Source organism: Astatotilapia calliptera, chromosome 17 (genome assembly GCF_900246225.1).
Source record: "Astatotilapia calliptera chromosome 17, fAstCal1.2, whole genome shotgun sequence".
Lineage (NCBI taxonomy): Eukaryota > Metazoa > Chordata > Actinopteri > Cichliformes > Cichlidae > Astatotilapia > Astatotilapia calliptera.
The window spans coordinates 27,178,928-27,192,516 of NC_039318.1; the positions used below are offsets into that span (position 1 = coordinate 27,178,928).

At 40.3% G+C, this 13,589-nt stretch overlaps 1 protein-coding gene across 3 annotated transcripts; it reads left to right on the top strand.

The window, feature by feature from the left end:
- The first annotated feature begins 375 nt into the window (after positions 1-375).
- prmt8b (protein arginine methyltransferase 8b) lies at positions 376-13,549 on the top strand. 3 transcript variants are annotated; one of them, XM_026148098.1, is made up of 11 exons: positions 376-1,011; positions 1,110-1,234; positions 1,854-2,078; positions 3,223-3,378; positions 4,001-4,064; positions 5,146-5,288; positions 5,631-5,718; positions 7,916-8,031; positions 9,586-9,736; positions 12,252-12,373; positions 12,977-13,549. In XM_026148098.1, exons 2-11 carry the CDS (start codon positions 1,166-1,168, stop codon positions 13,058-13,060), a joined length of 1,218 nt encoding a protein of 405 aa, XP_026003883.1. In that variant the 5' UTR covers positions 376-1,011; positions 1,110-1,165; the 3' UTR covers positions 13,061-13,549. The 3 variants fall into 3 exon arrangements, with proteins under 3 accessions (XP_026003883.1, XP_026003884.1, XP_026003882.1); XM_026148099.1 differs by having other exon boundaries at positions 376-934; XM_026148097.1 differs by having other exon boundaries at positions 376-1,234.
- The last annotated feature ends 40 nt before the right edge of the window (positions 13,550-13,589 follow it).

Consider the following 13,589-nt stretch of genomic DNA (forward strand, 5'->3'; position numbering starts at 1 on the left):
TGAAAAAAGATATCGTCAAAATCATTTTCAGCTTTCCACAAATTACCATGAAATTATAAACGGAATCAACTTTCAAGTAACAATGTAACTATAACATGATTCTGATAGGCTTTGTGCCAAGTAATTAAAAACTATTTACTGCTACTAATCGGAAGCTGCACACCTTTAATCGATTTACAATTCAGATATCATTAAGGGACCTATAGGTAGCCTACACCTCTCTCAACATTAAACAGCCTCATGGTCAGAATTAGCATACCACGTTTGTATTGCAGTTGTTGTTTTTTTCTTCTCCAACTCAAACACCTGTGTTATATAAGCGAGCCACTAAGAATCTTTGCCGGTTGCCTGGGTCCTTTAACTGTGGGAAAGTCTGGTGTGAGAAGGAATCTAGCTTTGAGAAGGCAGAGATTAAGCTATTCTTTTTGGTGACAGTTGTATTTTTGTCACCACTCGTTTCATGTCGTCAGCGGGGTCCCAGTTTAACGGGCAGGCGGGTGCACACTAAGCAGTTTGAACTCCCCTTTTTAAACTTTCTCTGCGGAGAAAGCCTTCGGCGTTACAACTAAAAGGGCTTTAACACAAAAAGATGCGACTTTTGGTGTCGGAGTCCCTGTGATGAGAGCTGTTTCCAAGAGATGAAGTGGCTGATGAGAAGCATTTTTGTGGAACTGCTTTTGTAATACGCGACTGAATGTCTTTCTTGGTGGTGGTGCGGCACATTTCGCGTCTTCTCTGATAGCCTGCTTTTACCGGAGATGTAAAAATGAGCGAGCGGGTTACGCTGAAGCGGCGCACGAGGGTTTTAACGGAAGGATCGACTAGTGCTGGTATCAAACCTACAACCTTCTACTCGCAACACCATCTCTCCAGCCAATAGACTGCTCTGCCTCCCTGAGTCCTCCCACTAAAAACAACCTGTATCGCATTTATAGTATGGATATCCGAACGTTTCACCTCGCTCAAATTCATATTCACAACTTTCCACCGGGAGTGGGTTTAGCCTAATTTGTAAGAAATTGTGATACATTCTTAGAATGACCCTCACTTTTCCGTGTGTTCCAGTCATATTCTGTGGCTCTCTGTTATTTTTCCCACGTTTCTATTAGGATTTCAGAGCCCCCGAACACTTAAAAGAGTTGTAGCCTAAATCTCGTCAGCTCTCATGGGACTGAGGCATTCGTCGCGTTGTTTGCTGCTACGGCGGAAGATGGCGGAGGCGGACAGCTCAGAGGTAGGGACCTTGTGGTGTCCTGCACCGCATTTAGCGGGACCGGTGAACTCTCCGTCTGGTATTTTTCGATCGTGTCAACACATTTGGTGTAGATATTATGCATATCTCTGTATTTTTCAGCGATAATTATGGAGACGAGTTTAAGAATAGATTTTGCACTGATGGCTTGTAAGCTAAGTAAAGTGCATGTCCTGCAGATGTCAGGACAGCTCTAGACTCAAAAGACGCATGGAAATGCAGTTAAAATAGACGATGCATATGGAATATTTGCATTTTGATTAAGTGGTTCATTACTGATGCACGGACATGGGCTGCTGAACGTGATAATGTCCGCTGTCCTTGGTGCTGAAGCGGAACCTGCATCTCTTGCCGGCTCCTCCATGAGTGCACAGTGTATCACCGCTGTCTCATATGTGTTATGGAAATGGCTTTACAATACAATTAAAAAACATTTCAGAGTTTATTCTTGGTTTGAATTGAATGATCTCTCTAGAAGACCGTTATTAACCTGTAACCTATGTATTCCCATAATTTCGTTTTAAACCATTAACTTGACTGTGATGTCTAAATGATGCTACAAACTCTCCCTTTTTTTTCTTTTCTTGTATGTCCTTAACAGAGGCAGCAGCCTGTAATGTCCCCCATTTCTCAGTCTGCTCAGCCCTCCCCACTGCCTAAACCAGTGCCTACTACCCACCATGTGCCCTGCGTTCCCCATACGCCTCATGTAGCAGCACTGGCCACCTGTCCTGGTCGAGGCAAGATTGCCAAGTTCATCAGCCCCGAGGAAATGACATCACGGGACTACTACTTTGACTCTTATGCTCACTTTGGCATCCATGAGGTATGCAGACAGGGCTGGAAAAACAGCAGCTTGGTATGATTAGAATTTTTTAAAAAAGGCACCCCCTTGACTCTTTCTATCTTTGCCAAGGAATTTCAACCATGCTTGGCTGGCTTTACACTAGTAGGATATGTCAAAAAATAACCTAAACCGATTTAACACTATAATATACAAGGACAATTGGGCTTTTATTTTGATTTTGATGCATATTCTTATGCTGTATTTTCAATAACTGTGAACCTTGTGCATACAGAAATCAAACCTTCAGTTCAGTAGATCCACTTAAGGTAACAGATGCCAAGGGAAAGCCTAACGAACGACTAAAAGCAACAAAATGGAGACAAATAAAAACAGAACTCTCAGAATCTGCCCTTAAAAGGAGTTTGAGATTTAAACAAAAGCATCTGCAACATTTTTGAAATTATTAAATTTATCGAATAATAAACTCCCAGCATGAACCAAACTTTAAGTATTAAAAGTGATTTCAGTAGCTGACAACTGACAAAACACAAGGCTTTTCTATTACCAAGCACCACTAAAAACATTATATGCATGGTAAAAATCCATATTCAGCACTCCAGTGTTTGTTTGTCTTTTAAAACTATCTGAAGTAAAGTGCCAAGGCCACAGCCCAACTAATGACCTTGGTATGTGACAAAGAGATGGTGGAAAAGTTTAGGAACATATAGACCTCTTAAACAGTGTCTGCATTTAGCATATAGGTCAGCTTTTTGTCTGCTTGCAGTCAACCAGTGTGTCCTGATTAAAGCAGTGCAAAGTGAAAAAGAAGGAAAGTGGGATATGTGAATGGGCTCAGGGAGAAGGGTATCAGGCAGTCCCCAAAGGCTTTGTGTTGTACTCCTGTCTATTTCAAGAAGCTCTGCCACTGTCACTAACGCTTTTGGCCTAAATACTGCCTTTTCCATATCATTACTCATGGAAAAAAAATCAATGTATTCTCAAAACTGCCCACACTTGCCACAATGTAGATCCATTATGTAACATAATGTGTAATATGTATTCCTTTGAGGATTTTTATGAATCACACTGCTCTTTGGTAGTTGAGTTTTTGGTCCTTTGTATGCGTGCCGGTACTGGAAAAATCATCAGGTAACATGGACTCTTACTCTTATTATCACTGCAGGAGATGCTGAAAGATGAGGTGCGGACACTGACCTACAGGAATGCCATGTACCACAACAAGCACGTGTTCAAAGATAAAATAGTCCTGGATGTCGGTAGCGGCACTGGAATCCTCTCAATGTTTGCTGCCAACGCCGGTGCCAAACATGTGTACGGGGTGAGACAAATAGATGAACTATCTGACCACAAACAAATGCTTCACTGCAATCAAACATTCACTGCTGTTGTTTAAATCTTTATGAGAGAAATAGTTGCAGTCTACACATATTTGACTTCTGACTCCTCCATATCAAATACATTTATTTTAAAAAAGTATCCTGGCTTTTTAAAAATGTATCTTAAGAGCTTGTCAGGCAAACTCTGTTAGACAGAGGCAATAAGAGACACCTGGCTCCCCTTAGAGAACAGCTGTAAGTGACAGGTTGGTGTTGTAACCCACAGTTATGTATGATTTATAGGCTGTAGTATACCCATGAATAGGAAGGTTTAATCATGAGTTTTCATTTGGCACCAGATCTGAGATGACTTATCTGGAAGAACAGCAGCTGCATCCATAGACACTGTTATTTGCACTTGAAGATGCAAAAAGCCCCTTAGTGTTTTTAGATGGATTTGATTAATTTTTTTGTGTGTGTTTACTCACACTAAAACCCATGAAATATTTTCTAATTATTGATAAATTGATCAAAAAAGTGTTTGTTTGTTTTTAATTTAAAGATAGACCAATAACTCCATGTCTCGACCTTTTAACTGGATGTTATTTTTCTGTGATCCTGCAGATTGAATGCTCAAGTATATCTGAATATTCAGAGAAGATTATCAAGTCGAATCACCTGCACAATGGTAAGAAGAAGTATTGTTTCTCATTACTGCCATAATCCCACATCCACCTATCTGAAGACAGAACGATGCAAACATATCTGGTTGAGAAGTAGCGTGTAAAATCTGTATATTTCCATCATTACCGTCACACTTGACAATATTAGTCACAGTCCTGATGGTTAAATGGCAGCTCGTCAAATAACAGTAATCTTTGCCATCAATCAGAATCCCCTCAGTGGGGCTTATTACCATTGTAAAATGCCACCCTGAACTTCACAGAGGGAGGATGGGAAACAGATGCTTGGTTTCATAACCTACATATTTGACATTAGGCTGGTTTTAATTTAATCTTTTATATTTACATTTCAGGTACTTGGCTTTTGATCCCCTGAACATAGACTAGTGGTAAAGTTATAATGTCAGGACTTCCGTTTATGCATTAATAACTATAAATATTCCAAAAGTAGATGTAGAACTGACTATCAGTCATTAGAAAAAGGTAATTTAACCTCCAATTGTGTTATTAGGGGCAGAGTATTGAATTGCTGAATTTTCCTGTAATTTCTGAATATTTGATAAATGAAATTTTGTGACTAGCTCAATTTACAAAATCTTGGCATAAATTCAGTAACTGCCCCTTTATGCTACTTTAGAAGGAAAGCATCTGTGCACTGCATTCATTAATGTTGTGGAACACAGATGGCTTAAATTCACTGAATGAATGAACACCTGCCCTGAGAAAATGTATACATTTTTAAAATTATTTTTCCTTATATTTAGTAATGAAATTAATGATATATACTGCACATCATAGGTCAATTGGTAATACAAAACTCCCTGCCGTGTAACACCTCTTTAAATTGGTGGTGTCTTCTTCCTCTGGAGGTCAAAGATGTCAGAATGGGGAAATGAGACAAATAAAATGCATGCACCAAAAAAAAAATCAAGCGCCAGATGACAACAATAATTAAGTTGGACTAATTTACAGCAATCCCAAGGCATACAAACATTGTCACTTGAGAATAAAGTCATTTGCTCTAATCTGATGAAGAAGCTGTGAAGTAATTTACTGCCTGCTGTTTTGTGGCTATGCACACTGCAGTCATTACCATCTTCAAGGGCAAGGTGGAGGAGGTGGAGCTGCCCGTGGAGAAGGTGGACATTATAATCTCAGAGTGGATGGGCTACTGCCTTTTCTACGAATCCATGCTCAACACGGTCATCTTTGCCAGGGACAAGTGGCTGGTAAGATGGTGCTGCGGGAGGTTTGGGGAGTTAAGCAGGGCTTTATGTGCGTGTGTGTCTGTGAGTGGCTGGCTGGACAAATAAGGCTATTTGACACATAGACACAGCACACAGCGTTGAAGTGGAGAATTTACTGTACGCTCGCTTGCATGTGTCTGCTCGCCAGATGCTGAGGTCATACATGAATGATCAGGTTGCTAACCTCAATGGCTGTCAGCAGGCTTTGAACTCAGCACATGTGATCTTTTATTACATGCCAGGTGTGTGAACAGTATGAGTGATTGATGGCCTTTGTGTGTGTGTTCACTGGATACCTGACTTTTGTTTTCTTCTTGTATTCAGAAACCTGGAGGCCTGATGTTCCCTGACAGAGCAGCGCTCTACGTGGTAGCCATTGAAGACCGGCAGTACAAGGACTTTAAGATACATTGTGAGTAGTTACGATACATTTGTTGCAGTTTCATTTAAATTCTTTCGGGCTTCCTCTCAGCTGTGTTTAACTAGTGCCCACTGTTGCGTCACAGCGTGATGGTTCCTGTGGATGAGTAGTAGATAAAGTGCATATGAATGTTTGTTTAAATTTGGTTTGTATTCCGAACTGATTTAAGTAGTCAGTAAAACCAGATTACAAAAAGTCCAAAAGTTACATTTCAGACTCTACAGGTGTGAGTTAGCATGTTAATGTTTGTGGCAGTACAAAAGATTGAACAAGTGTTTACTTTGCTGGGAGAAAGCCTCTGTGAGGGTGAAAGGTAGCAGCCTAGGTTTGGGTCAGACCCGAGGCCCTTTCTTTTCCCACTTCATGCCTTTCTGTCTACTTTATATATGGTCTGATAAGGAGTCATGCAGCAAGACAATGATCCCAAGCAAAGCATCAAAGGTACAACAGAATGGCTAAAAATGGAAAACAAAACAATACTGCTGTTGCAATGCCCCAGTTAAAGCACAAACCTGAGTCTGATTGAAATGCTGCGTTGAGACCTTAAGAGTTGTGGATAAACAAATGCCCACAAACCTCAAAGAACTGAAGCAACACTGTAAATAAGAGTGGGCCAGAATTCCTCTACAACAATGTGAGAGACTGATAAAGTCACGTAGAAATTGCTGTTAAAGGTGGTTTTACAAGCTGCTAAAGTGCATAGTCCTGTGGAAGTTTTTTTTGTTTTTTTTTACATGACTGCAAATGAAAGTCAGTTTCTTTGACCAGCTTTAGACTTCATCAGTTGCTAAATTAAAATACTGGGTTCCACTCTCCTCACTAGTAGAGCAACTTGTTTATAATGTAATAATAATAATGTATACTTTATTGATCCCTGTGGGGAAATTTCTCTCTGCATTTATCCCATTCACTCAGTGAAGCAGTGGGCAGCCATTGGGCACCCAGGGAGCAGTGTGTAGGGACGGTACTTTGCTCAGGGGTACCTCAGGGTAGTCGTTCAGTGGATTCGAACCCCCAACCTACCGATCATGGGGCCACCACTCTACCTACTGAGCTTTTCCTGCTTGCCTCAAATGCCTCAGATGTTTTCAGTCCCAAACTGAAAACATCTGAAAAGAGCTAGCTACTTCTAAGACTGAACCAAAACAGTGAAGCTGTAGGTTATAAAACCAAACAGTACTTTATGTGACAGTGACAAGCCATAGATTTTTCTTAAATGCTGATTAGTGACTGCAAGGGGGAAAAAACCCAAAACATGCCACAGTAAAAAGCAGTACCTTCTGCAAAAGTGGCTAAAATGTACAGGGCATTTATTGGGTTATAGCCATAAAGACCATAAGATTAAAAATTGGGTGAATGCAAATAATTTTTAATTTAAGTGGAAGTAGTTTAATCTAGCATTGAAACCTGTTGTGCAGCAAGAGGTTCAAAAGCATTTAAACCAGCGTGTTACTTTTTATCCTGAACTGCTTTCTCTGCTCCAAACTCACGGCATGTGTTCAAATAGCTAACACAGCTGGAGGGCTGAGCTTAACATTGTGATCCAGTATTAAAGGTGCCATTCAAACCTGTACGTACATCGGCTTTGAATCTGGGTCAATAACGCCTACTGAGTTCCCTTTCACTGCACAGGTGGCCTCCTGTGCTTTATTACATCTAAACATACATAAAGGTACATTCTTTCACATAAATCCCAAAAGAACTCACTTTACCCCAAACCCTCACACTCTTATTTTTAGTTTTTTTTGCGTTGGTGGCACACTCACCATCTCATGATACAGACTTAGTGTTTGGCCTCCTGACAAAGCAAGGTGGAGTGAAGGGACTGAGTGAGTGGGGGAGTGAATGTGTTTTTTGGTGTGTTTTCAGCCCAAATTATAATAAAACAAGGATGCCAGACATTCTGGAGGAGGTAGAGGAGGAGGCCAGAGTATATTTTCGGGACGGCTTGTCTTTCTCCACATACGGCCTGGATAGACAGAAAGACAGCGGGACTGTTCTTCCTGGCAGAGTCAAGCGCTCTGTTTTATTTTCTCTGCTACCTTTTTTGTGCTGACAGCTTAGCAGGAACAGGGAGAACAGAGCTTTGCTTGTGCCTGAAAACTGAAGGAGAAAAAAAAATCCAGAAAACACATATTGTGTGCATGGTCATTCACATGGGTATCTGGTTTGTTTTTTGTATGTACAGGGTGGGAAAACGTATATGGGTTCGACATGAGTTGCATTCGCAATGTGGCCATCAAAGAGCCTCTGGTAGATGTGGTAGATCCCAAGCAAGTGGTGACGAACGCCTGCCTTCTGAAGGTTAGTCTGCATTTGTACCAGTTTGTGAACGCGTTTTGTCTACAGTATGATTTCATACCTGTTTGTGGCACATATCCAAACACTTTTGTTTTTCTCTATCTCCTGGGTACATGAATTCCCAGAAAAAGTCAGACAGCTGTGATCCTCTGTCACTGTGAACATTCCCCATCTATTGAGTCTATTTTCTAGTACATAATAGAGATTTCTGGCTGGCTGTAATAGGCTGCAGCTCTGTTTTCATGCTTGAAGATACAACAGAAGCTTGTCTTTCATCTCGCAAATGAACAGAGGATGAGAGCATTCACAGAGGTGATAGCCTTTTTGTTTGTCCCCTCTACCTTTACCTTTTCTCTATTTCACTGTCCCTTTTCTCTCCATATATCATGTTTCTTTCTATTCCAAGCATTTTATGTCTTCATTGCCCCTTTTTTCATTATCTCTGTCTCACATCATTTTATAGTCTTGTTTCTCACTTTCACTTTTCTAATCACTCCACCGTTCCTTTCATCTTGTGTCCCATTCTCTGATTTTAAACAATGTCAGGCCTCAGTAGTCTGAGTGAATAGGGAGGTCTCACTCAGTCTTTCTCTCTGTGCGATGGTGAAATGTCACACAAGAGCAGGCATTGAGTCACCAGTGGGAATGAAATGGGCTCTCCATCAGTGTGATAAGCGATGGTCTTGCTTTTGTGTTAAGAAAAGGTGATTCATGTGTTAGGATGGAGGAGCTTAGCCACTGACATGCCTGTCTGAAATTTTATTCTTACTGCAGGTATCTTTTTTACATGTATGTATTCAGGGCATCTTCACCCCAACCCACCCCTGCCAGCCACTTCACCACTTCTTAATTCAAACTGCCAGTCATTCCTCGCCTGCTAAAATTACAAAGTCGCTCCCGGGAATTTTTTTCTCTCCTCCTACAATTTGCTGTATACGATACTGGCCTGGTATCATTGGAAAGGACAGAGGTGTTAAATCACAATCTGTCATGGTGACGCCACATGGCCGAGTGCTCCAAAGCCCAATAGGCTGGGCAAGATGAACAGGTTGCAATTTAAAATAAAAATCCCCCTCCATCCTCCTAAATACAGCATCATCTACATGCAAAGCAGATATGCACCTGCTCCTCTATTTTGAACCCAGTATGATGCCTAGCAGGTGACAAAGTACTTAGATCTGTGGCTACCTCAGTAAGGCAGTTTGATATAAAACACACACATATACTCACACGCACAAAACCTCCCTCCCTTGTAGACATGAGGGAGGACACCCACACAGCATGTGTAGTGCGAGCAGGCTTCATTTGCCAGCCGTGATTCAACCTGTGGGCTTTCACACACACACATATTCTTGCACATGCACAGTAATCATGGTGAATAATCAAGAAGCATTGACATACATGTGCCGCATGTGTATGTGAGAGATCGCAAATGGTGGTGGCAAGTTGCAAGCCTGTGATTGTACAGTGGCTCTATTCTGAAATAGCATGGTTATGGATTTCAAGCTCATTTGCCCTGACATATATAACATCAGCTACTGGCAATTTTATTTTCAGGAAGTGGACATCTACACTGTGAAGCCAGAGGACCTGTCCTTCACCTCAGCCTTCTGTCTGCAGATTCAGCGCAATGATTACGTCCATGCTCTGGTCACCTATTTCACCATTGAATTCACCAAATGTCACAAGAAGACTGGTTTCTCCACTGGTGAGGCTAAACAGGAGCCTTTTTTATTTTAAAGAGTTGAGATTTAAACCTCTGGGTCAATCAAATAGAAAAAAAAATTGTGTCACATATTTTGGTACAGTGTGTGTAAAAGTCTTGATCAACCCTGGTAACCAGACTTCAAAATGTTAAACTGGTTTAACTGGTCGTTCTCCCAGCTTTCTGATAATCTTCCAGGGTTTTTCATTAGATATTGGCTGCTTTTTCACTTATTTTAAGGAAGAGGAATATTTCTTATTTGGTAAGCCACTTAACACTGACCTATGAATCATTCAAGCGTTAAAAAAAGGCACCTAGTTCAAGGGATGAATCAGTTTTATTTCCACACATAACAGATAACGTAGAAAAAAACGAATTGTAATTTTATCTTTTGGAACTCTGCGACTAGCAATTCATTACAAAAATACATAATTTGTTCCAATTCTTTAGCTGAATCTATCAAAAATTCCAAAGACACCACAGTTTAACAGCCCTAAAATGCTATTTCTGGACCAACAAGGTGATTCCTAAGATCTATTGTTAAAAACCTTGACATTTCTGAGCATGCTGGGTAGTCTAATTAACAAAATTGAGGACACTGAACGGGTGGAGGACAAAAGAAATGACAAAATTATCTACAGCAGATGAACAGTGTCTGAAATGCATGTCTTTTAAAAAATAGAAAAAACTCCAGAAAAGATGCATCTGGTACTTTGGCTGATCCATCTACGGCTCAGTAAAGTCTCATGAGAAAGGAAGGGTGCCTGCAAAGAAGCCATTTTTAAAGCAGGAAAACAGGAATGAAAGGCTGAGGCATGCCAAATTACACGAGAACTGAACAGAAAATAAGTGGCAGCAGGTGTTATGGAGTGATCAATCCAAAACTTACATTTTGGATTTGTTTAAATCATCAATATGAACCAAGGTGTTTAGGAAAGAGTCACTACAGCCATCTGTAAAACACAGGGGAGGCTCTCTCATGGTTTGGAGATGAATTTGTTGTGGAGGTGTGTTGGGGATCTTGTCAAAATCGATTCAATAACAAACACAGAAAAGTGCAGTTAGGTTTGTGCCACCGTGCAATATAATGTGGAAAGAGATTGGTAACAGTTTGATTTATCAGCATGACAATGATCCCAAACACAGAAAAACACACATGGAACTATCAGTCATGAATCGAACTATCAATCAGGGGTTGGCCAGAGCCTGAATCTCTGGATCATCCCAACAAGGAAAAGATCAAAAGACAGCCAACATCCATGGAAGAATTCTGAATGTCCTTCAAGAAGCCTGGAGAACTATTCCTGAATAAAACTCGTTTCAACAAACTGCTGCACCCATTTCCCATCATTGAAGGAAAATATACAGAATTGAGGGGTGATTCAAGCCATTTCCACAGTACTGTACTATACATTTTTGATATTACTTTCTCCATGTGGTGCTTATATAGTGAGGTTGTGTTATGCTGCATAGCAGACAAGGACAATTACTTCCCAGGATTGTCTATCAGGACTCTATTGCAATGTACCCAATGCGATGCAACAGAAAGGTTTATGAAAAGAGTGGACAACTCCTGTAGTTCACTTTCAATGATAAAACAATTCTAAGGAACTTTAAATGTCTACACTCACAATCTTTTCTGAAACTTATGCCTTAAAACACATATTCTCCAAATCCACTTGTTATTTAACTGAAACACCAATGAGTGACATTTCTTTTTCACTTGTGATCAGTTTTATTTGTCACAGCAAGTGTGTTTCAGAACTGAACTGAGGTGTTCAGCGATTCACAGATTTCAAAACCTGATATAAATATTATTTCTCCTAGATTATTCAGTTATTTTACACCACAAAAGTTTATAAAATGTATAAAACTGTAGCCAAGGATACATGAAGATTTGCTTGCACCGTTAAGCAGATTCACATCCTGGCTCGCCCCGCAGCCACTTGAGTAGTTTGAGCAGTGAATCAGTGGATATTAAATGGATGGCGCTCCATTTCTGCACCTTAGCTCTTGGCTACACTCTGCTGGTGTTACGTGACCAGTGTTTGAACCAGCAGAATCACCGAGCGCGTCATCATGCTGTTGAGGACACCTATTATAGTGAAATATGTTATGCAAGCTTATGTTAATACATTCACGCATCCGGTGCTTACATAATATCACGTAGAGGAGGTTCTATTTTTTGGCTGTCTGTTGGCCCTGAGGCTGAGCATCACCGAAGGAGATCTCTTCTATCTGCCTCTGTATTTTTCCCATTGGATGAGAGAATTTCAGGCACTTTGCTGTTATACTTCTTCTATGCTAACATGCCGAAGGCAGTCTAGTGCCTGTCAAGACTATTCTGTAAATCTTTTTATTTCCCCTACTCCTCTTTACTCCTCTTTCCTCTTTCCTCACCACCATTCCTCTTTAACCTAATTTCAAATTCTCTCCTCCTCTCTCTTTATCATCTCCACCATCTTTCATTTTCACTTCCCTGCCTTTTCCCTTGCCCTCCATCACATCCTATCTTTAGCTCCAGATGCCCCAAGCACACACTGGAAACAGACTGTGTTTTATTTAGAGGACTACCTAACTGTCAAGAAGGGAGAGGAGATCTTTGGCAGTCTTGCTGTCAGGCCCAACGAGAAGAATGTGGTAAGACTAAAAATTTTCAAGACAATTCTCTAGACTTAAAAAGGGAATTTACCTAAATTACAACAGCAGCAACATACTTAGAAATATAATAAAGATATGGATACAAATAGTGGAAAAAGTCCTCTTTTTACTATAGATAAACCTTCAATTAGTAAAAAATGCCATATTTTTAACATCCTGTTTTACTGTAGACTGCCTCTAATAGCGCATATTTGCTTAGCAAGCAAAAAGTAGCTGGTTTAATTCCAGCCTGAGCCACAAAATCCCCTTTGGGGCTGCGTCAGGAAGAGCTACCCACTACGGTGACCCCTTGTGGCAAAGGAGCTGCTGAAAAGTAGCTGCTTCTTCTGTATCCTGACCACACACCATTAAATAACAGAAAATATTCAAATAATGGTATGTCCTATGTTCCCTGTAGTTATTGTTAATAATAGAAAATGTCCTGTTTATTTGCTGTGTGCATGCTGTTAATTAATAGAGAATCTCTTTTCTTTTTAATTAAGGAAATATTTCTTACAGTGCTGCTTGTCCTTCGCCTTTTTGGTTGTGTGTAATTCTTTGTAACTGATTACTTCAATTCACTTTTGGTAATGTTTGTTGCAGCGTGACCTGGAGTTCACCCTTGAGCTAGATTTTAAAGGACAGCTATGCGAGGCCGCCATTTCCCACGACTACAAAATGCGTTAAGAACAACAGACCAAGCCGTGCCGCAGACCTAGCCTCAGCCCCTCTGGTCAGCGAGGGGGAGGGCACAGGCTCTCCAACAAGCATTCCAGTTTGCCAGGGAGGGCATCTGGGCGCATCTGATTGGATGCCATCAAGCCAGCATCTAGGTGATGTCATCACAATAGGCACGTATCTATCAGCAATAGTGCCATCATGTGTACCAACTTGATTGACTCGGGCACCTCATTGAATGTATCATCCTACTTGATTTTTTGGTCTGTTTCTGAGAATTATTTTGATTGATGTATGAAATGAAAATCATTTATTTATTTATTATTATTATTATTATTATTATTATTACAATGAATGGAAAACGATTAACTTGTGTGATGTTAAGAGGATTATAGCACAGTCATTAACTGTTTTACCTTTAGTAACATTTATTACATATTGTATAATTGTATAGAGAGTACAGTAATTCATTGCTTTATTTTAGCAAGTATCTGCATGTGAATCCTTTTTCATTTTTTAATTTCAGAAAGATGTGAAA

Excerpts from the sequence above, each read along its gene's own strand:
- prmt8b (XM_026148097.1), top strand. The coding sequence starts at position 1,166 with ATGGGACTGAGGCATTCGTCGCGTTGTTTGCTGCTACGGCGGAAGATG. Across the intron at positions 4,065-5,145 it reads GTCGAATCACCTGCACAATG|TCATTACCATCTTCAAGGGC; the intron begins GTAAGAAGAAGT and ends TGCACACTGCAG. Across the intron at positions 5,719-7,915 it reads CAAGGACTTTAAGATACATT|GGTGGGAAAACGTATATGGG; the intron begins GTGAGTAGTTAC and ends TTGTATGTACAG.